Genomic DNA, 23,298 nt, shown 5'->3' on the forward strand with positions numbered 1-23,298 from the left:
ATTGAAGATAAATTAAATGCTATAACTTATGGTAAAAATTCACATCTTATTTTTGGAAAACATGAGAATTTTTTATATAACTAGACATACTTGACTATACCTCTCAAAACCGAAATATCAATGACTTATAGCTAGTTAGTCTCCCTCCCTCTCCGTCCTCCCTAGCTATCCCTCTCCATCCCCTTCCCGCTCTTACCCCCTCTGCTTTCTCTCCCCCTAATCACAAAACTGAGGAATATTTTCAGATTTATTCTTATTATATATTCATCTATGAAAAACAAACATTGATTAACTGAGTTTTAGTATTATAATAATGTCTTGTTTCTAAATTGTATTTTTGCCGAGATGGAGTACTGCTGTCATATCTAGGGAGATGCCGCTTGCAGTATTCTTTCTTGTCTTGACTATGCAAAATCGATGCAACCTTTTTTATACAAGATGTTACTAGCTTTTCTACTGTAATGTTATGCTGATGATACTCAACTGAATTCCAATTATGCGTTATCCCTCGTCCTGTGAAACATTAATAACAAAAATTTGGCTAACTGAAGCCACAGCAAAGAATGTTGCTTTCTCTCTTTTTCTCTTGTTCTCTCTTTACCAAAAACCAAATGAACTATGAACAAAGTTTTTCTCAAACACTCCATTTATGAAACAAGATACCATGAGTCTGCTTCCCAATCAACTACACTATTGTTGTTTTCAAATCTAATGTAAACAAATACTTGTTGAGCTTGGATACTCAATTCCTCTTGTGGAATCTTCTACCCATTATTTCTACCTGTAGCAATGATCATTACCCAACTGACAGTTTAACCCTTATCTTTGAGTGGACCTCCAGTCTTGATAGGTGGTAACCCATTAGTAAATAAAAAAAGAGGGTGTTTGTTTCAGTATGCTGTAATATTAGATTTTATTAGTAACTGATTTTTTGTTTTCAGCCTCCAGTGAAAACAGTGTGAGTTGTAATGACCGTTCAATGACTTCCTTTTCTGATGCTTATTTTAAATCTGGTTCTCAACCTCATACAATTGCTGCACTTGAAGTACCGCCAGTAGTTCAACGATTCTTTGGTGAGTCCCCCCTGCTATCACCACCATTAAACAATGTAAGAAGAAAAAAAATAACTTTTTCGCAATAATACTAAGAGTTGGCTTAAATTAAAAAAACAAACTGGAGAAAAATGACAAATTTGTGACCCAAACTCAGTGTAATTTTACTGATGACATCTGAAGAACATTGGTTTTACTTTTTTTTTCTTTTTTTTTTCTTTTTTTTCATAGTTGGGTTTTAAATAACATTGATTTAAATAGAAATGTGTTATTTTGCTTAGCATTTGTCAAAATTAATATTTTATAATTTAAAGTTTCTTCAGTTGATATCTTATAAATACCTTAATTGTTATAGAAAATATTTTTGTGCATTACTAGAGTAATACGAAATACAATTTAATTTTTAATCCAGATAGTTTTTTGTTTTTATTAAAACATTAATGGTTAATTTATCTTTTGTTTTAAAAATGAACAGAAAAAATCTAAATCTAAATTGTTTTTATCTTATAGATAGCATCAAGCAGCGTTATACAGAATTCTTGAATTATATGAAAACTCCTCAATATAAGACTTCTATTACACAACAAATAGAAGTCGAACAGGTGAGTTCAAAAAAAAATACTGTACATGCTAGATGCTGGAAATCTCATTTTTTGCAAATTTTTGGAATTTGCAAGCAATCTCTTTATTGTATAGATAAGAGGTAAATGCAAAAATGATATTACATTTTTTTTGTAATCTTATCATTTTGAGTTTTAAATTCTGTAAGGATTTTTCTATAACTGGATATTTTAATAAGTATCAAATATTTTTAACAAAAAACATCTAATTTTATTATTTCCAATTTAGTGTTTAAATAATACATATTTCAACTTGAGATAAATAGTTTTACTTAAAATGAGAAAAGTATCTAATTTTTAATATGAAATCAAAAAGTAATTAAAAAAACGCAATTCACTAGCAGTAAAGCTCTGTAAATAAAATAAAAATTATTATAAATCTACTCTTGCTTTCATACAAAATTAATAAAAACCATGCCAGCAAAATGAAGAGGAAAAGATGCTAGATCTTCTCTGGATAAGTTGTTTTGACAAAAAAGTTTCAGAAAAAAAAAATGATTGAACATTTTTCTAAATTTTGCAATAAAATTTCTTAAATGTTTTCAGATGTGAATAAGTTTCTCTAATAAAAGCACGCAAGTCTACTAATTCTTAATTATAAAGACAATAAGCTTAGTTTAGATACACTGTTAGTAGCAAATAACTTGCTAATTGTTATGGATTGAAAAGAATTTTCTTTTTGCTTTCACTTTCAGAAAAGAAAATCATCTTTAAAAAATGAGGTGCAAAAGTTAGAAAAACAAATCACTCATTTACGAAAAGCCAGCTTACAACAGCTCAAAAATCGGCTAGGTGAAGTAAGTCTCCTTTTTCTTTTTATCTGTTTGAAAATATTAAAAATAAGTTAGACACAAGATTTTTATTTTATTTTTTGTCGATTTCTGTAGATTTTTATCTTAGTTTTTAGTTTTTCCTTTAATTAGCATGCTACAATTAACCTTTGTTTTTATTTAAAAGATTTGCATAGTTTAACTTTGAAATCTTTCTCTTTGTTGATCTCATTTTTTCTTATAAATAGAATTACTCATTTTTAAATAGGTTTTAACCATCAAAATAATATAGGATGCATTATCAGTTAACTTTGTGAAAGAATAAAATTTTTAAAAATCAGTTATATTGAGCTCTTCCATCTCTTATAAGTATTCTTTGGCTATATTTTGTAACAAACAGTTTTCTATTAATTATTGAAGAGAAGGGAACTCTTATTGGAAGTACTGAACAGGTACAGTCCATTCTCAATGCACAGAAAATGCTAGTCTTTGGTTTATTTCTCCTGCTACAACATTATGTAAAAGTAATGCATCTCGTGTTTTCTTAAATTATCATGCCGATAACTTGTCTTCAATTTACAATAAATTGTTCTTTCTTTTTTAATACATCCAAGATTTGTAATATAATTTGAAGGCTCAGTAAATAAAATCAATTTGTTTTAGAAGCAATAGAACTGAACAACATATTCGTTATTAGAAAGATAAAGATTTTAATCTTTTGAAATTTATTTGTAAATTACACCTTTTTGAATTCATTAGCTTTAAAGTGTAATTAGAAAATTTGAAATGTTTTTGCATTTATTATATTGGTATGTATTAAAACGATTACAAATACAAGCTGTAAAACTAAAGAATTAAAATAATGAATATTCTGTATAGCTTTTAAAGCTAAAAAATGAGTTACTGAATTATTAATATAGTCTGTATTCTTTTCTAATCTTTTTCTGTTAATAAGATGTTTAATGTTCATAAAATGCCTCAAGTTTTGATCTTTTCAGATCATAATCTAAGGAAACACATTTTCAACTTCCAAGAGTAAATATTAATACACTCAAATGATTTTGCAAACGTTTAAGATATGATAATCTGTTGGTGTAAAATCTGCAGAATATGTAGATTTCTACTGGCATTTTTATTTATTAAAAAAAAAAATTTTTCTGTAGATCATTGAGATTTTGTGCAGTGTGAGTATAATTTTTGATAACATAAAATCTCATATTGCAAAAAAGATTAAAAATTTTCCAAAATGTCATGGAAATTATATATCTCACCATATTTTCTGGGCTTTACATTAATAGATAATCATCTCTTGAAAAATTTACAAAATTATTAGAGTGGATTAAAATTTTAAAAATTCAAAATGGAGTTGTATTTTGAATTTTAAAACCTTTGAAAGAAAATACTTATTTACATGTGGAATAAGGAGCAAGATAAGACTTTTGTCACCTGACTTGAGTCAATAATTTAAATTTTATTTAGCTCAATGAAAATTATTTCATGTGATAAATGTTATTCTTTTTACTATAAATTCCCACCTTTTTTGTATGTGTGGGGAGGGTATTCTCTGCTTATTTATGCTTACATTTTTAATCAGCTATTTTTTTTTTTCATCTTTGCCTCATATTTATTTCCCACAATTGTTTTCATTCGTAAAATACCCACCACTTTCCATTTGAACTTTCAGTTTTTGACTCTCTTACCTTTAATTGTTTTTGTCTCTTGTTTACTGGCCTATTGTTTGAGAAGTGCTTTTCTGTTATAACCCAAGCCTTGCTTTTTTTTTATCCTATATAACCAGTTGTAAGAAAATCTGATTAAAACAAAATCTTCAAATTCACCTTGCGAGCAAGCTATTCTTCCTCTTCATCTGATGATGAATAACATTAAATTTGCTGTTTTTTTCCCCCTTGTTTCCTTTCAGGCCTAGCTTCCTATTGTCTGTGGAGGGAAAAAAAAAATTGGCTGACTGGGTAAAACAAGAACATGACACCCCTCTCACCCATCCCTCTCATCAACTCCCTAAACATATTCTCCTTTTCCCAACTTTGAAAGCAAAACTCCATAACAAATATATTTAACAAAAAATTTATGAAACACAAAAACTATAAACATTCAAAAACAAAACATTTTGCTACATTTTTATTTTATCCCATTTTGTTTGTTAAAAAAAAAATTTAATCCCAAATTTGCTTCATTTAAAAGTAAACTATTTGTTCGACTAAATTCAAATTAACTTTGAATGTTTGTTTTCAAATTCAATTATTTTTAATTAAAATCTTTCTTAAGAAATGATTTTAAATATTGACACTAACATGAACTTTATGCAATTTTATTTTTGATTCTTTAAAATGTAAATGGCTTCATTTTAAAATATTTCTAAGTGTCTTTTTTATCATTAAATATTTAATGAAATTCTTAAATCTTCAGATAGATGAGACTAATTTTTCAGATTTTATGAGTTAAAAACCTTCAATGAAATTGCAGACAATAAAATGTGTAGTATATGGAATAGTGGATAAGCATGGCAACAAACTAGTAAAAAATAAGAACACACACAAAACGTTTTGGTCAATTCGAGCAATCATAATCATTTGGTGTGAAAATTTTTTTTTTTTTTATAAATAAAACAATCAATGAACTTGTTATAAAGAACTGATAATTATTAAGGTTTCCATAATTTTTCAAATGTGAAGTCCGTCATTGTTAGAGAATCATTAAATTACAATAATAGCATATATAAATTACATATGAAATCAGTTGATATAACTTGTTGAATGATATATTGCATAATTAAAAAAATTTCATTTTTCAAAACTTAAAGTCCAACTATATTAAAAAAAAAAAAAAAAAACTTTAACTGTTTTGTTTTTAATCAACAATTAGAATCTTTCATAAATATTTAAAATGCTGTTACAAAAATTGATTATAGTCTTTGTTTAAATGTAGTACATGTACTCTTGTTTATCTGCATTCTTGTTGGAGATTTCTAAGCTTATTTTTCTTTAATCCAAGAATAAAAACAAATTCATTTCATGTAAAATAAATACAATTTTAAAAAATTGTTTCATATTTCGTTGTATTCTTTAAGGAAACAAATTTCAAATATTTAGTGCCTTATCAATATTCTTATTCCCAAACATTAAACATGAAGCTATCTTTTCTTTTACTTAATTTTTGATTCATCAAAAAAGTCTCAAATCAAGGTTTAAAATGAAATATTTGATTTCTAATTATTTATACCATATATATATTGTTCTGTTATGCTGACTATGATTCCTCTATACTTTAAAAATGTATTTGTTAGAAAAAAAACTGATAAATTGATCATTGTGTTGACACAAAGACTTTGTTTTGTTTTGTTTTTTGTTTTGTTTTTTGTTTTTTTAAACTCTTGATGTAATGTGTAAGCAAGCCAAGTAATCCTCCATTCTCTTATCCTTATTACTGGTAGATGTTCTTGCATTCATATTAAATGAATTAGAATTAATATAGAGGGAAAATATTTTTGCAGGTTAAAACATAACTGATACCTCTTTGTATAATGAGTCATTAGTTGACACTGTCCCTAAGGTAACGATCATCTCAGCCCAACTATATATATATATATACACACACACACACACACACACACACACACACACACACAAACTAACGGGAACAGTATGGTAGCCTTTAAGTCCAATGTAAACGAGTTTTTGTTGATCCGTCCCCTTAATCAAATTCTACCCAACTGACACCATTAATGATTATTACACCTTACATTCATTAACCCTTATTCTTCAGGCTTTAATAAGTGGTAACTCTATTGAAAAAAAAATTTCCGGAACGGAAAATGACTCCAACTGTTGGACAGAATGAAATATTGTCATGTGTGATCCTATTTAGGTTTGAAAATCCAGCTGAGATAATTTTATAGAGTAGAAAACACTATTAAATAATTAAAGGAACTGATATAAAATGTGTGTGTGTATATATACTAGCATTTCAGCCCGGCATTGCCCAGGTGTTTGGATGTGTATGTTGAGCAAAAAAAAAAAAAAAAGTGGTAGTAGGAAGGCAGGCTCGAACCCGTACCGCAAAGGAGGAAAAGAACGGGGTAAAACCTAACGTTTATGCTGTTACGACCACTGCTAAACCGGAAGCGACATTTTTTTAAATTTAGGCTAGACAATCTAAAGGAGAGGATAACTTTCAAAAATATAGGCAAAAAGTGCCTAGTTGAAGGGGAAGATATTAATGTTTTTAGCCAATTTTTCGATATTTGTTGTATGAAAGGTCAAACTTTAAAACGATACTGATCTTGGTAAAATCCGTCGCCTCTATTGAAAGTTTAAGGCAGACATGCAAACAGACATACATACATACATTTATATATTGGTAACTAAAAATTTTCAACCCAAACTGATGAAAGAGCTTGCCCTATCTCTGAATACACTTTATGTAAAATTTCAAATATTTGACCAGAAATTGTCTGAATAATTTGGAAGAGACCGCAGAGGTCAATTTTTTTTTAACTTTGACCCCTATTATGACTCCTTAACATTTCTTGTTTTGGGCTCAAATCAAGTTATTAAGTTAGATCCATGTCCAAGGAACCTATATCTAAAATTTCAAGTGCATAGACCCAAAATTGTCGGAGGAGTTTGGTAGTGTTCTCAAAGGCCAAATCGTTGAACTTTGACCCCTTAATCGCCAAATTTCTGGCCAAAAACCGATCACATCAATTTTCCCAAATCTCAGTAACTTGTATATCAAATTTCGAATCTGTAGACAAAAAATTGACGGTTATTGCGTAGGCAAATGTACATAGGCACATATGTTCACTTTTATATATATATATATACATATATATATATATATATATATATATATATATATATATATATATATATATTATAGCAGTGGCAGCAAACTTTAAATTAAAATAAATTGTGGAAAAACACTATTATACAAATGAGATTTCTTTTTGACATTCATAATTTAAATACAATTTTGTATATATGGCTCTGTGCATATATAGCATAATCAAGAGTTCCAATTTTCACTAACTCTGCTCATTAAATTAGGCAGTATTTTGGTAATAATACAACAAATGTTGTCTTCCAAGTAGTTTGTGTCTGGTTTATCAGCACAGATATAGAATTTTACATTTCCTCAACGAAAATGCAATACGGTTAAATCACAACCAGGCAACCAGGTTTATTTTGTAAAATTATTCATCAAATGTTTCTGTCAGTAAATTGATTGTATCATTTGCAATTTGCAAACACTGTTAGTGTTGATCTCTTCATGATGAATCGTCAAATAAAGCTGAACTCGCTATAACCAACAGTTGCCAAATCTACAATTAGAGAAAAGTTTTCAATTTAAAGTTTGACATCTCTAAAAAAAACATCCTGTACAAAAATAAAATGAAAACTTTGCAACCAAATATTGTTTTTAAGAGAAATAATTGTTTTGTCTGCCACATCTTTGGCCCTTTTGTTTATTTCATAAAAATTGTAATGTTCATTTCGCTATTACCAGATTTGAGTGAATTGCCAAACAGTATTGACACAGCAAAACAGCAATGTAAAATAATTTATTTCATGCGCATAGAGAACAAGTTAATGTAATTTAATTATATCTACAGGGTCAAGAAGGGATGGGGAACAAAATAAGTTTGCCTTGCACCCAAGAAAATATAAGGAAATGAAAATCCTAGAAATTAAATTTTTTTTAATAATTCAATGCAAAAAGGAAACTACAAAGAAAAGATTTTGTAAAATAGTCAATAGTTTGATAATTATAGAGATAATTATGAATGTTAAAGTTTATTTTTTTATTGTCCCAAAAGTAGTGATTAAAATATCTTTTCTTTTTGTGCATGTGGAAAGTATATCTATTTAAATAATTATTTTAAAGAAAATAGTAATTGTAAGTTTCACAGTTCGAAAAAGTTTAGAAAGTAATTTAGTAAGGAAATTCATAAATTTTATAAATGTGTACATAAATGATTTCTGAATCCTTTTTCTAATTTAAAGGAAATAAATTATTCATGTGATGAAAAATAAATGAATATTTAAAAATAAAAATTTGATTTATTAAGATGACAGAGAATGGACTTGGCTTGCATTATATTAGGTAATAACTATAAATTTTACCTGATATTTGATAACTAAGGAAATCTCAGATATGAGGTCATTTTTTTTATAGGTGCAAATAATAAAGTAACTGTGATATCACCTGATGCAGAAGCTAAATTTTAAAGGGTCCAGACATTCCCTGATTATTTCACCTTTTTCAATACTACAAAAGATATATATTTAACTTTTATTTATTAGTAACTAGCTGTACCCTGGCACGCGTTGCCGTAGCTCGAGTTGGTGTAATGGAAGAATCCCCATATCCGCTATTTTAGCACCCCGAAATCTACCCAGCAAATATGTTGTTATATATGAACGTGAGACGGACGTTTCCAACCCAAAAAAAAACAAGTAAAAAAGGAAGAATGAAAAAAAAAATATGGGTTCCTAGTGCCGCCTCTAAGGGAAAACTTGAAAAAAAAAAAAGAAACAAACAAATAAATTTTTAAAAAAGCAATAAATAAATTTTAAAAAAGCAATAAACGATGAAAATCGGGAGAAAGGTATCGAACAAAGCGAAATGTAACGGAAATGATGTATGATATGGTTTATAAAAAAAAAATTTTTTTTTAAATAAGAGATTGGAAGACAGCAAACAAAGTGCAAATAAACGGAAGAAGGAATGAATCCATGTAATTTGTTTGTTTTTTTTGTTTTGTTTTTTTTTTTTTTTTTTAGTGTTAAAAAAATCCGGCTGTATTACAAAGAAAGAAACGATGTTAAACTTGCTGAAGGAAGAGGAAAAACGGAAAGAGAGAAGAAATAAATAAACAGAATATAAAGTTCGTAGAAACAGAAACGGAGGAAAGTTTATAAAAATAAATAAGTAAATAAATGAAAAGAAACGATGGTGAACTTGCCGTAAAAAGAGGAAACAGGAAAAAAGAGAAGAAATAAATTTGAGAAAGGGAAAGATTGGGAATACGAAAAACAGAGGGAAGATACATGGAACCCACCCCCCACCCAAAAAAAGCAAAGAAAACAATGTTGTAATTGCCGAAGAATGCTAAATAAAACGGAATTGAAGTATAAGTTTTAATGCACTGTAAGAAAATGTAAAATATTTTGGTCTATGTTTGTTTTTATTTTTAACCAACGTAAAAGTTAGCGTGGTTCATTTCACCTAAATTGCAGTCCAGTTTTTTCCGGCATTCGTCCTTATTTGTCTCCTGTGAATGGTCATGGACGGTGTAAATGAATGGCGATGGAAGTATGAATTTTTTAGAGAGAGAGAGGACTTTACTACTTCCATTGATCGTTTTAGCAGTGAACTCTCACTCACCAGATATAATATAGGAAGCTCCGATCTGCGAGTTAGTGGATAGCTAATATGTCTATAACACACCTCAGATATCGTGATGCAGCTTGTGTATAGTACATCTGCATAAAATGTCTAGATTCTTAATCCTATTAAGGTCAGTCAGACGGGGGAAAAAATGAGTTCATTTTATTTATATAGAGATAAATGGAAGAATGTATTGCTATAAGTAGCTGCATTTGCTACTGATAACAAAGATGGCTTCCACCCTAAAAATATTCCTAGTCGAATAGTGTTTTCTGAAAGAAATTAGATTACATTTTTTACTTTTCTTAAGAACATAGTGGCATGATCCACAAAAATGACTGGCTATTCAGAATGAAAGAGATATTGTAAGATGCTAACTTCTACACATAGACTGACTTGTATAAAGATCAAGTATCTTGATAACATGAACTAAAAAGAAATTGTTTTTACAAAAAGAGCTCCATACTTAGGTTTTTTGTTTGCTTATGCTTAACGACTACTCAACTGATCATTTAAGGTTATGAAGATTTTGTGGCTAACTATTTTGTATATGTTTCAGATTTCTAATTTCTTTAATTTATTGAGTGACTTGTCTTATAGAGTTGCATCTGCTGGTGGATAGAATACTGTTTGTTGTGGCTTATTTGATTAAGTGTCAGTTGACCGTTATGCTCTTGGTTTGCTTTTCTGATTCTATATTACAGTGTTATTGTGTGCATCAAGTTATATTTTGGTGGCTTTATTTCTTTTAGAAAGTCTATTATTTTGGTGGTTTTATTTTGTTGAAGCAATCTATAAGGTTGGACTCAGTATTATTTCTTTCAATATGGAATAAAGTCAACACATTCTAGTAATATATGCTTGACAGTTTCTGCTGGCGTGCTGTGCATAACGGGGGTTCAGCATCTTCTCACAATTCCAAGTGTGTTATGTGTAGTCTGTGTAATTAAGTATAACATTTTACCTGTTAGTTGTTTTTAGTATGCTATTCTCCAATTGTTGGTTTAATATTTTGTAGTTTATTTTTTACACATTGATTCCATACCTCTTACAATTGGTTGGTGATCATTTTCTTTTTTTTTTAATTTGAAGCTTGTAGTCTATGTATGGTATTTTCTTGTTAAATCTTTCTTTTCTTTTGCAGCTCTTTTTATTTCTTAGTCAGTTCTGTCATTTCCATTTAGCCTGATGTGACTTGGTATCCAACATGGAATTATTTTTTTATTTGAAACTTGATGTATTTTCTTCAGGACTTGAATGGTTATGAGTTCTATCATTTTTAGTTTTCTGTGAGCAGATTACTGAAGGTGCAAATGATGAGTAATAATTCATGGTAGTGTGCTTTTATACCACTGATGTTCCATTGTAAGATGCTACCTGTTGGTATAAATTTGTTAGTCATGGAGTGTTATGGATTGTGTTATTTGCATCCATCACCTCTGAGCTGTTAATTTTTGTTAGTTGTTAGTATTGAATCTTTGCGCATGCGTGTATGGCTAAATTGTCATGAAGGAACGATTTTTTGATACTCCTCCCTTTAGAAAAGTGCCCAGTTGAGGGTGAAGGAATCAATGTGTTTAGCCAATTTTTTGATATTTATCGTCTGAAGGGTCGAGCTTCAAAACGATACCCATCTCATGAAAATCGGTCGCCTCTGTCGAAAGTTTTTGTGAGAAATGCAAAAACACACACACACATGCCTTTTATATATATATAGACTAGCGAGGTTGCCCGGGTGTTTGGAGGTGTGTATGTGTTGGGGGAGGATGGTAGGTCAAAAGAAATGATAAGCAAAGTAATAACCCTGTTTAAATATTTAAAAAATGAACAAAAACAAAGGAAAAAAAAGTTTGGGGAGCGAGGTAGGCTCGAACCCGAAGCCTTGAGGTTAATAGTCTGATGATATAGCATGATGCTACAAAGTTGGGGACTTGAGAACAGTTGAAAATAAGCGTTCAAAAACGCAGGATACTGAATGTCAACGTATGGTTTTCTAGGTAAAATACCACGCCATAGCAGTAGTAGAGAAAACAAATTCACAGTGCAAATTTTGTAAGATAAAAGTCACTGAAATAAAAGATATTTACAACATCATTTCGTAAATTATACATATTATAATCTAAGGAGTATATAAAAAGTTCTAAGACGTAGTTCCCCCCCCCCCCCCCGAGAACTCCTGCGAAAAAAACCTTTGCCAGACATACAGAAAAAATGCACACAAACACACTTACACATTTTGCTTTTTATAATAGAAGAGAACTCTTTCATCCATCTTGCTCCCTACCCACCTCTAAGCCCCATATGGTAAGTGGAGGAGAATCATTGACTCCAATGCAACAGATACAGGAGGAATATAATTGTCTTTTGCTGGTTAATTCAAGCATCTGTGTTTCTTAAATTTTCTTTTTCTAAAAGCCTTATTTTTAGGAAAAATTTCAGTTTCTCAACCATATTAAGATTTACTTTAGAACCCCAGTAAGATATGTTATCATTGAAATGTTGTTCAATCCTCTAGATTTTTAATGTTTATATATTTTTTTATGTATATTTTAAAAGCAAGAATATCTGAGACAATGATTATCGATTACATAAAAATGCATAAAAAAATGGCCTCATTTTGTTTTTCAACTTTAAATATGACTTTATAGGTATTTTTAAATGCAAAAAAAAATTTTTAATTCATAAATAAAAACAATCTTAAATCTTTTTTTTCACTTTTGAGACTTTGTTGCTCAATTGCATCTTTATAAGCTAATATTTAGAAACAAATCTGTGTTACCTCTCCCCTCATCATCTGTCACCCATTGATTACCCATCAATCCTATTTTTCACCACTGTAAAACGAATATTTTCTCTTATCTACAAATTTGAACTTTTCCATCTTATTCTACATTTGTCATTTCTTCATTTTGTACATGTATAGAGATGACTAGAACATTGTTTTAAGTATACTCACTGTGATCATTATTAATATTATAGTGACACAAATTTGTATGGTGCACCTATGTTGCTTCTTTTGGCCTTTTACTAAATTTTTGTCAGTGTTCTTAAGGAATAAATGATGCCATTCAACCTCTTCTAATTCAAATCTTTTGTTCTTCACATATTTCTATATGGGCATCCAGAAAATGACTTACAAACAATTCATCAACATAATTTAATAAAATCATTTTCTTTTTGACTTGTTAGAATTTTGGAAATGATACTAAACAGATTTAATATACATAGTATATCATTATCATTTCAACAAAATTGGCAGTATTCATCTAGTCAAGCATAACACAGTCTATAAAATTGAAAATAAAACTTTTTTTATTAAATCCGAAAACGTTTAGTCTTATTCCTTCTCATTTGAACCCTCCATGTACATTCATTCAAAAATACTGCCCAGCATAAAATATTTTTATAAGTTGAAATATTAAATTTAAAAATGTTTTTTCATTGTCAAAATATTTGATCTTGTATTGTTTTTGAGATTTTTTAAATCTTTTATTTTATTTTTATTTATTTATTTATTTATTTTATTACATTTTAAATTAATTATTCTAGTTGTGTTTTAATTTATTGTAATCTGTATATTTTGAACTAATTGTAATAGAATTTCTAACTTGGCTTTTCTTAATCATTAATGAAACACAATATTTGAGGTGTCAACTGTTGAACATGTATACGAACATGAATATTAAATTAAATAAATTTGGTTATTTATAAACTTGATACTCTCATAACTAATGTTATGTATTGTACTTATTTTAAAAAAATGTTTACTATTTAACAAACCGATTCAATATTTTAATCGATTAACAAGATAATGTGATTCCTTAAAAAAATATGGTATTTTTTGGCTCAGAATTTTTTTTCTAAGTTTTTTTTTTATTTTTCTATAAGTCTGTCAATGGATTTCAATGTTTGGTTTGCTGGAATTTTCACCACTATTCTTGTACTTCTTGATTGTTAATCTGTTACATTGAGGAGTGGGTCATTTTTAGTACTTTGAAAGCAATCAGTATTTGAAAATTGGAATTATGAAAAAAAATATTAATCGCAATTTCTGTTGGATTTATGAGAAGAACTTACTAATTGGTGTTGTGTACTTTTTTTTCTTCAATTCTTCTCTTGATGCAAATCAGTTTTGAAATTACTAAAACTTGTTTCATCTAAATAACAATGTTAACTTATAATGAATTTTGAACCAATTTTAATGATGGAAACTTGATGACTGGCATTTTTGTACCACTTATCTTGCCTAAACAAGATTCGTTTTTACAGTGAGTGGGGATTTTTTTTTTTTTTTTTAAGAGCCTAATATTAATGAAGAAATTCTACAACATTAGAATTTGAAGTCTATAATAAATAAAAAGTTTTGGTAGGTAAGTATGAAGGATCGAACCCGAACCTAAACCCTTGAGGCAAAGTTGGAAATTAAAGTGTGAAAAAAAAATTGTGCAACGTTAACCACTGGGCCACCACGAAATGGTAACGGAAACATGTTTGAATTTATTTAAGTATTACAGAATTAGCAGGTGCACGTATGTAATGACTTAATGAGTTCAACTGTGACTGTGGGGCAATATTTTATTTACTAAAATAAAAAAAAAATTAAAATAAAGTTTTGGTGGGTATGAGGATCGAACCTGAACCCTTGAGGCAAAGTTGGAAATTAAAGTGTGAAAAAAAAATTGTGCAACGTTAACCACTGGGCCACCGCGACATACTAATGGAAACACATTTGAATTTATTTAAGTAATAAAAACAGAATTGACACGTGGCCCCAATAAAAGTTAACTCTACTGCTTCTATTTGACCTCATTAATGAGGTCATAGAAGTAGCGGACTTAACTTTTGCTCTGCTTCTATTTGACCTCATTAATGAAGGCAAATAGAAGTCGCACAGTTGACTTTTACTGCGGGGCAGCGTTTGGGTTTGTTTGCCCAATTCCCCAATATGTTGGGGAGGGGGAAACCAGCTCCCCATTGTCCAGATTGAATAGCAATTGTCTGATATAAGGAGTTTGGCCCCACATTGATCAAAGCTGATTGCTTCTGGATGTTTCCCGGTTCGATTGCCGGGAACAGTAGCTTTGAATTAGTTTCGCTTTTTATACGAAAAAGCTGAACGAACACAAGACTGGCTGAAATAACAATAATTTTGTAAAAATCAACGTAAATAAATCTAGAGGCGACCCGCATTCCCAAATCCTAGATATTATTATCTAGGGGGTATATAAACAGTTCTAAGCAATAGTACTGGTGCTACCAGATCAGGCTGCCTATTGGCTTCCTGAGACGAAATGCACCTACATTGATGTTCCTTTTTGTTTTTCTATTCTCTTTTGTAAAACTTAATTATGTTCTACAAAAACAAAAACAACAGCCCCTTTCCCCCCCCTCTTTTTTTCCCCCTCCACTTCCTCCTTTCGCCCTGTCGGTGGGGCTTTAGAATACACCAGCTACCCCCCTGCAGAGAGTAAAAGTCTCTCAATGGGGCCACCAGTTTGCCGTGGGTGGCATCCTGTGACACCTTGGAATGGAATCCTGGTGGTTGAAAGTTGCAGAGGATAGAAATGGTTTCCTCCCCTTCCCAACACCACTTTGGCCCTTACCTCGGCTAGACGGGCGGTCGGAAAGGTCCGCTCCGATCAATCGGCTGGTCACGCCTAGCCCTAAATCAGACAAACACAATAAGAAAACACGCTCGCGCTCCCCACATTAGGCAATAAACTGATTTAGTAAGCGGTGGCTGAAGGGTCAATCAACTTGCTGAGTACGGACGAAACATGGCTGGAAAACCAACATCCCTTCTAAAAATAAGGCACTTGGAGGGGACGAAGGAAACACAGGTGCTGGAATCCAACAGTAAGAAGAGTATACTTCTGCTGTATCCTTGTTGTGTTTGGGGCAAATGGGCCCCCCTCCCCCAAACACTTCCCACATAGGGTTCCGAGGCAGGTGGGGAGCAGCAGAAATGAAAAATAACCAAAAATAGAAATCGAAAAAAAAAAAAAAACCTTCCAAAAGAAATCACAAGGAAATATCGGATATTTCCAGCTCAGAGGAAGAAGATTTACAAAAACAAAACTTTCCAAGATTTATCACCCTGGAAGCTGAAGATGACAACCCCCTGACAAGACTGTCCCCATTCTTGATACAGAAAGAAATTGCTGCAAGAATATCACCCAAAGCAGTTAAGAATTTAAGAAATGGAACAATTCTAGTAGAAGTGAATAATAAAAAAAAAAAAAGATGCCAATATCCTTTTAAAAATGGAAAAATTCCATGATAAAAAGATCAAAGCATATCCCTACGGTAAAATGAATTCATCAAAAGGCGTTATAAGAAGCAAAGAACTATCATACTGTCCAATTGATGAAATAAAAATCGAACTAAAATCCCAAGAACTAACTGACATAAAAAGAATATCCATTAAAAAAAATGGGAACTCAATTTTAACCAACACCTATATCATAATGTTTAACACACCAAAGGCCCCAACAGAAATAAAAATCGGTTATACAAACGTAAAAGTTGAACTATTCATACCAAACCCATTTAGATGTCAAAAATGCCAAAAATTCGGGCACCACGAGGATGTATGCTACAATCAACCTGTATGTGGCAAATGTAACCAAAGAAACCCAGACCACAATTCAAACGAGTGTACAAACAGATGCAAATGTGCAAACGTTGGTGGAGACCACCCAGCCTATGCAAGGAGCTGTGACATATGGAAAAAAGAAAAAAATCGTAACAGTAAAACAAAAGCAAAATATCTCATTCCCCGAAGCAAGGAAAATTGTAGGCAAATATATGACTGAGAAAAGTTATGCACAAATTACCAAAAAGGAAATAACAGAAAAAAAAGATAAATACGATATACTCATTGAAAAATTAAAAAAACTTGGACCAAACGACTGGCAAAAATTCATAACTGAAATAAAACCAATAATTACAGATACCACAAAAACGAACACATACTCTGAAATAAAACAAAACAAAGAAAAGAAAAACCAATTAATAAAAACACCAAATCAATCAGAAACAGAATTCGTACAAACCCCTAGCATATCCAGAATCAAAGAATTACCAATACAAGAAAGAATTAACAAAAAAGAGAACGAAACAAAGCAAGAACTAAAACCCTCCTACAGAACACCACGATCACGAACAAAAACAAATAAAAGCCCTAGCTCACAAACCAAAGATAAAGACAAACAAAAAAACACTATGCCACCAGGACATAGTCATGAAGTCATGGAGATTGAGGAATCCAACAACCCAAAACAAAAGAAAGAAAATATAAACCATGGCTAACAAAATCCTACAGTGGAACATAAGAGGATTAAAAATTGATATCGAAGAAATACAAATACTTATCAAATCCCTATGTCCTGCAATAATTTGCCTACAGGAAACACACTTAAAAGAAAATGACAAAATTAACATAAAACACTACTCAATATACAACCACATAAACAAATTATCATGCAAAGCCACCGGTGGATCATCAATACTGATAAACGAAAACATTCCACACAGCAAAGTGAACTTAAAAACAAATATGCAAGCTGTTGCAATAACTGCAACACTACACAAAACAGTAACCCTGTGTTCACTCTATATACCACCAAACGAAACAATAAACGAAACAGAATTAAACAATATAATCAAACAACTATCTAAACCTTTTCTACTACTGGGAGACTTCAATAGTCACAATATATGGTGGGGCAGTAAAAAAAACAACAAAAGAGTCCAAACCATAGAAAAAATAATTAACCAAAATGACCTATGCCTACTCAACAACAAAGAGAATACATACATGCACCCACCAACAGGAACCCTATCAGCAATCGATATAACACTATGTGACCTAACTATATACATGGATTATAGCTGGAGAACACATAAGGATACATGCGGAAGTGACCACTTCCCAATCATAATAGAAAACGAGAATCCCAAGCTAGAAGACAAAACACCTCGCTGGAATTTACAAAAGGCAAATTGGGAAAAATTCCAAAATACATGTCAACACAGATTAATACCTGAAGCGAATCCTAACTTAGAACACACATCACATATTTCAGCAACACCCTACTCACAATAGCCGAGGAGAACATACCAAAAAGTTCCACTCCTACAAAATATAACAAACCCTGGTACAATAAAGAATGGAAAGAAGCTATAAGAGCCAGACGTGCAAACCTAAGGAAATTCAAAAACAGTCCAACGGAAGAAAATTTGGACACATATAAAAACAGCAAGGCCAAAGCACGGAAAACTATCAAAGAATCAAAACGGAACACATGGAAAGACTATGTAACAAAAATTAATCAAAACACGAAACCAAAAAAAGTATGGGAGATGGTCAGAAAATTAGCAGGAAAAATACAAAGAACCCTATTAAACACCTTATATGCGACAACACGAAGATTACCGACAAACAAAATATTGCAAATAAATTAGAACAATTCTCAATGAACTCCTCATCAAAAAAACAAAATAAAAAATTCCAAGCTATAAAGAAAAATGAAGAAAAAATAAAAATAAACTTCAAATCAAAAAATGAAAAAATTACAATCAATTATTCAACAGCGCAGAACTAGAGGAGGCAATAAACAAATCTCACGATACATCAGTCGGCCCCGACGAGATCCATTATCAATTCCTCAAAAAACTACCAAAACCATCACTGGACTACTTATTACAAATTTACAATGAGATATGGATAACTAACAGCATCCCAAAAAACTGGAAGCAGGCAACAGTAATCCCAATACCTAAACCAAAAAAACAAACTACCGACCCATTGCACTCACTAGTTGTTTGTGCAAAACTTTTGAGAGAATGATTAACGAAAGGTTAAATTGGTACTTGGAAAGTAAAAATCTAATTACAGAAAGCCAGTCGCGTTTCAGGAAAAATAGAAGCCCCACCGACCACTTAATAAATTGGAAACACGCATAAGAGAAGCATTTGCAAAAAAAGAACATCTAATAGCAATTTTTTTTGACATGCAAAAGGCGTATGACACCGCTTGGAAATACGGAATCCAAAAAGACCTGTATGAACTAAGACTTAGGGGCAGAATGCCAGAAATTATCAGAAATTTCTTAACAAATAGAACCTTCAAAGTATGGATGGACAACACTTATTCAGTCCAAAAAGATCAAGAAATGGGTGTCCCCCAAGGCAGTATCCTGTCTGTCACCCTCTTCAACATTAAAATAAACAATATCATAAAAAACATAGACCCAGGAATTGAAAACGCCCTATATGTGGACGACCTACTTATATACTACCAATCTAAATATATACAAACAGCCGAACACAAACTACAACTCTGTCTGAATAAAATAAACAAATGGGCCATAGAAAATGGATTTACATTCTCAGAGGAAAAAACTAAATGCATCCACTTTTGCAAATTACGAAAATTCCACCACGACCCCAACCTGAAACTGGATAACAAGAACATCCCACTCACCGACCAACATAAATATTTAGGTATTATATTCAATAAAAAATTGACTTTCATACCACATATAAAATATTTAAAAGCAAAATGCCAAAAGACAATGCAATTGATCAAAGTCCTAGCACACACTGATTGGGGTGTAGACAAAGTCACATTATTGAAACTATATCAAACTCTAATCAGATCTAAAATGGACTATGGATGCTTCACCTATGGAGCAGCAAGGAAGTCCTACATAAAAGAACTAAATACAATCCATCATCAAGGATTAAGATTGGCCTTGGGAGCATTTAGAACCTCTCCAGTAGAAAGCCTCTATATAGAGGCCCATGAGCCTCCACTGATTCTAAGACAACAGAAGTTAACGCTACAATATTACCTAAAGCTGGCATCATGTCTATCAAATCCTGCATACCAATGTACCCTCCACCCACAATACACACATCTCTTCAACAAGAAAGAAAATATCAAGCCCTATAGCCTCCGGACAAAAAACCTTCTCACAGAAGCCCAAATGGACATTACAAAAATACATAAATATAACAAATCAAAAACTCCACCCTGGATGATCAAACAACCACACATAATATTAAAATTAAATAAATATCCCAAAACGAAAACCAACCCATCAACCTTCCATGAAGAACTACTTACCATCCAGAATACATACAAAGAATATACACAAATTTACACTGACGGATCAAAAGATGGAGATAAAGTAGGATGCGCAGCCATCCACAAAAAAATAAAACTAAAGAAAAGGCTCCCAAACGAATCTTCTATTTTCAGCGCAGAAGCAACAGCCATAGATTTGGCACTAAATATAATAACCAATGATGACCATCAAAAATATATCATTTACTGACTCACTTTCAATACTCATATCTCTAAAAGAAAAAAAATGACAAACCCACTTATTACAAAATTGCTAAACAAAATAGATGCCATAACCATGGAAAAAAACATTATCTTTTGCTGGATACCAAGCCATATCGGCATCTACATGAATGAACAAGCAGATAAGGCAGCAAAGGAAACCCTGCAACAAAACCATATAAGTGGAAAAATCCCCTATACAGACCTAAAGACTAAAATAAACACATATTTGAAGAGAAAATGGCAAGAAAACTGGAGCTCATGCACCAAAAACAAATTATTCCAAATAACACCAAATATTGGAACGAGAGACACCAAAAAGTTAACAAGAAAGGAAGAGGTAGTAATGACCAGACTGCGAATAGGTCACACTTGCATCACCCACTCACATCTACTAAAAGGGGAGGAGACACCAAACTGTATAACGTGTCAAGAACCCTACACAATACACCATATACTGACAAACTGCATTGACCTTGAACAAACCCGAACAAAGTATTACCAAGAAAACAATCTAAAAACAATATTAAACAAGATTGATCCCCAAAAAATTATCAATTTTCTGAAAGAGATTAAAATATACAATAAAATATAAGGAAAGACCCCCCCCCCAAAACCTTAAGAAGAACAAACCAATATATAACGCATCATAACTAACCTTTCGGCATTAAATGACCCCAAAGTGGTTGATATGCCGTAAAACAGAACAAACAAACAAACAAACTAAGCAATCGTAACCCCCTCCCCGGGACCGTGTGCGAAAAAAGCCTTTGCGAGACATACATGAAATGGTCACACACATTTTGCCTTTTATCAGAGAGGCGGTAGCACTCTCTATATAGGGATGGCCCGTACACGCCTATATACGCCTACAAAACAAAACTATCCAAATCTCAACTAAAATCAACTTATAAGTTTCAAAAAGCACATATTCTTACAGAGAAGCGTCTTACGAATCCAGCGAGTGTCAGAACGTCGGTTAAAATGTCAAAAGAGAGCAAAAAAAAAGGGTACAAAAATGGCCAATTGTTCTTCTTCTGCTTTCTTCTTTCTTTTGAGACGATGTATCTCGGTGTACGAACGGTCTCTGACAACAGTTCAAGCATCAATCGACTGCTCTTTACACGGAGAAGTGCAGTGACCCATCGCTTTTTAGCTAACTCCATAATTAAATAAGATTACGTGTAATAACAAGTTTTAAACACTATATACCCAATGTAGACAGACCACTTCGAACACGGAACTTCTCTCAAAAGGGACAGCTCCAAATAATACACCGGATGCTCACAGACGTTCCAGTTTGCCAGTGGCCTATATTTCTTGGACGCTGAATATTTGAGGTGAACGTTAAGGTTTTTTCTTTAAACAGTAACCCACCAGCGTTAATGAAACCACAAAATCTTTATCTCAGTTGATCAAAATTGTTATAAGAGTAACCTATCAGCAAGTACGACGTCAAAAAACAATGTTATAAAAACAAATAATTCTTCAGATTTTGGACTGTAAAATATGTACAAAATGTCAATGCTGTGACCAGGATTCGAACCTAGGTTAGCACGGCCACAACGTGGGGTCCTAACCTCTAGACGATCACGGCTAACACTGACGTCTGTCGCTCTTGGCAGAAAGACACATGACTACTGTCAAACTATTGAAAAATAAGGAGGAAACTTGAAATTCTCATGCATGCGCAAAAATACACTATAGCAACCATTGTTAAATGCAGCTGAATCTCTTCGCTCACTAAGAAAAGTAGATCAGACCAGTTCTTCTAAGAACTCACCAAACGCCAAAGGAAATAAGTTAAATTAACTGCAAAAGAAACTGCAAAAAAGTCATCTTCTAAGAACTCACTGGAAGCTGACCAAAAAGAATCAAAATCCAAGCCCTAGCCACAAAAATAACTAGATATTGTGGCTACTATACACAATCTACTAATAAAAACAAGTAAGTTTTCTAAAATAAACTACAATAAATTAACCAAGTAACCTCACACTGTCACTGATTAGGACTTCATATAAAGATAACAACTACACTATTGGTGTATATACCGTTCCAGACTTTAACTATTGGTGACGGGGCAGTATCTCAATTCTACGAGAGTTGTCGTGCTATAAGATAAGTGATATTATAGTAAGATACACATAAATGTTATATGTTTACATTTAATAAAAAATGCCAAAGTCAGCACGTAGTAAAAAAGCTCAGAGAAATATAGACTATGAAAAAAACAAAGTCAAGGTATTATCTGAGCAAAAAGAATACTATCAGAAAAATGCTGAAATAATAAAAATTAAGTATTATGCAAATCCTGAGGCAAAGAAGGCTGCCTCACGTGCTGACTCAAAAGCACGGTATAACAGGGATTCTGAGGAGAAAAAAGCTGCCTCACATGCTCTTTATAACAAAGAACCAGAAAAAAAGAAGGCTGCCTCACATGCTGACTCAAAAGCACGGTATAACAGGGATCCCAAGGGGAAAAAAGCTGCCTCATGCACAAACTATTATAAATATCAAAAACTGCCAAATCTTTGCCAAAACGCCAAAGAATGAACCAAGAAAAATTTAATAGTGAAGGTATGAACATTTTAGAACTTTATAATACTCTAACTGTTTTATCAGAGAGGTGGTAGCACTCTCTATGTAATATAGAACCGATGGAGGACCAAGAGGCAACTCCTAAGGCCCAAAACCCAAAGACCTAAAACCCAGCAGGAAGCGACCTGCTACTAATGGAGGCGGCAATGAGCCGCCTCCTAAAAAAGACAATACTATCATGAATGTAAGTTTAAAAATAAGACTGTAAGTAAAAATACTAATTAACAAGAATAAAAAAAAGCATTGGAAATGCAAAAGGATATAGGGATGGTATGCCAAAAAGTATACAAACAAGATAGCTATGAATGGCTAGGCACATGGAAATAGAATTGCATCCAAAGTATAGCCCTATAGCTTTTTACAACCGTAATGATGGCACGGAATGAAGATTGGAGAAAAGCTATAGGGCTATACTTTGGATGCAATTCTATTTCCATGTGCCTAGCCATTCATAGCTATCTTGTTTGTATACTTTTTGGCATACCATCCCTATA

General features: G+C 31.8%; 1 protein-coding gene across 4 annotated transcripts in view; it reads left to right on the plus strand.

Moving 5' to 3' along the window:
* The window catches only part of LOC145295921 (uncharacterized), a 299,082-nt gene that overhangs the window by 239,935 nt on the left and 35,849 nt on the right, over nt 1-23,298 (plus strand). For all 4 annotated transcript variants that reach the window (XM_080141733.1, XM_080141734.1, XM_080141735.1 and 1 more), the window contains 3 exons: nt 942-1,073; nt 1,563-1,654; nt 2,368-2,469. In XM_080141733.1, coding sequence (XP_079997859.1) covers nt 942-1,073; nt 1,563-1,654; nt 2,368-2,469 — 326 coding nt within the window. The remainder of the gene's footprint in view (nt 1-941; nt 1,074-1,562; nt 1,655-2,367; nt 2,470-23,298) is intronic.

This window comes from Euprymna scolopes, chromosome 16, assembly GCF_053919585.1.
Source record: "Euprymna scolopes isolate OS-2025 chromosome 16, ASM5391958v1, whole genome shotgun sequence".
In the NCBI taxonomy this organism is placed as follows: domain Eukaryota; kingdom Metazoa; phylum Mollusca; class Cephalopoda; order Sepiida; family Sepiolidae; genus Euprymna; species Euprymna scolopes.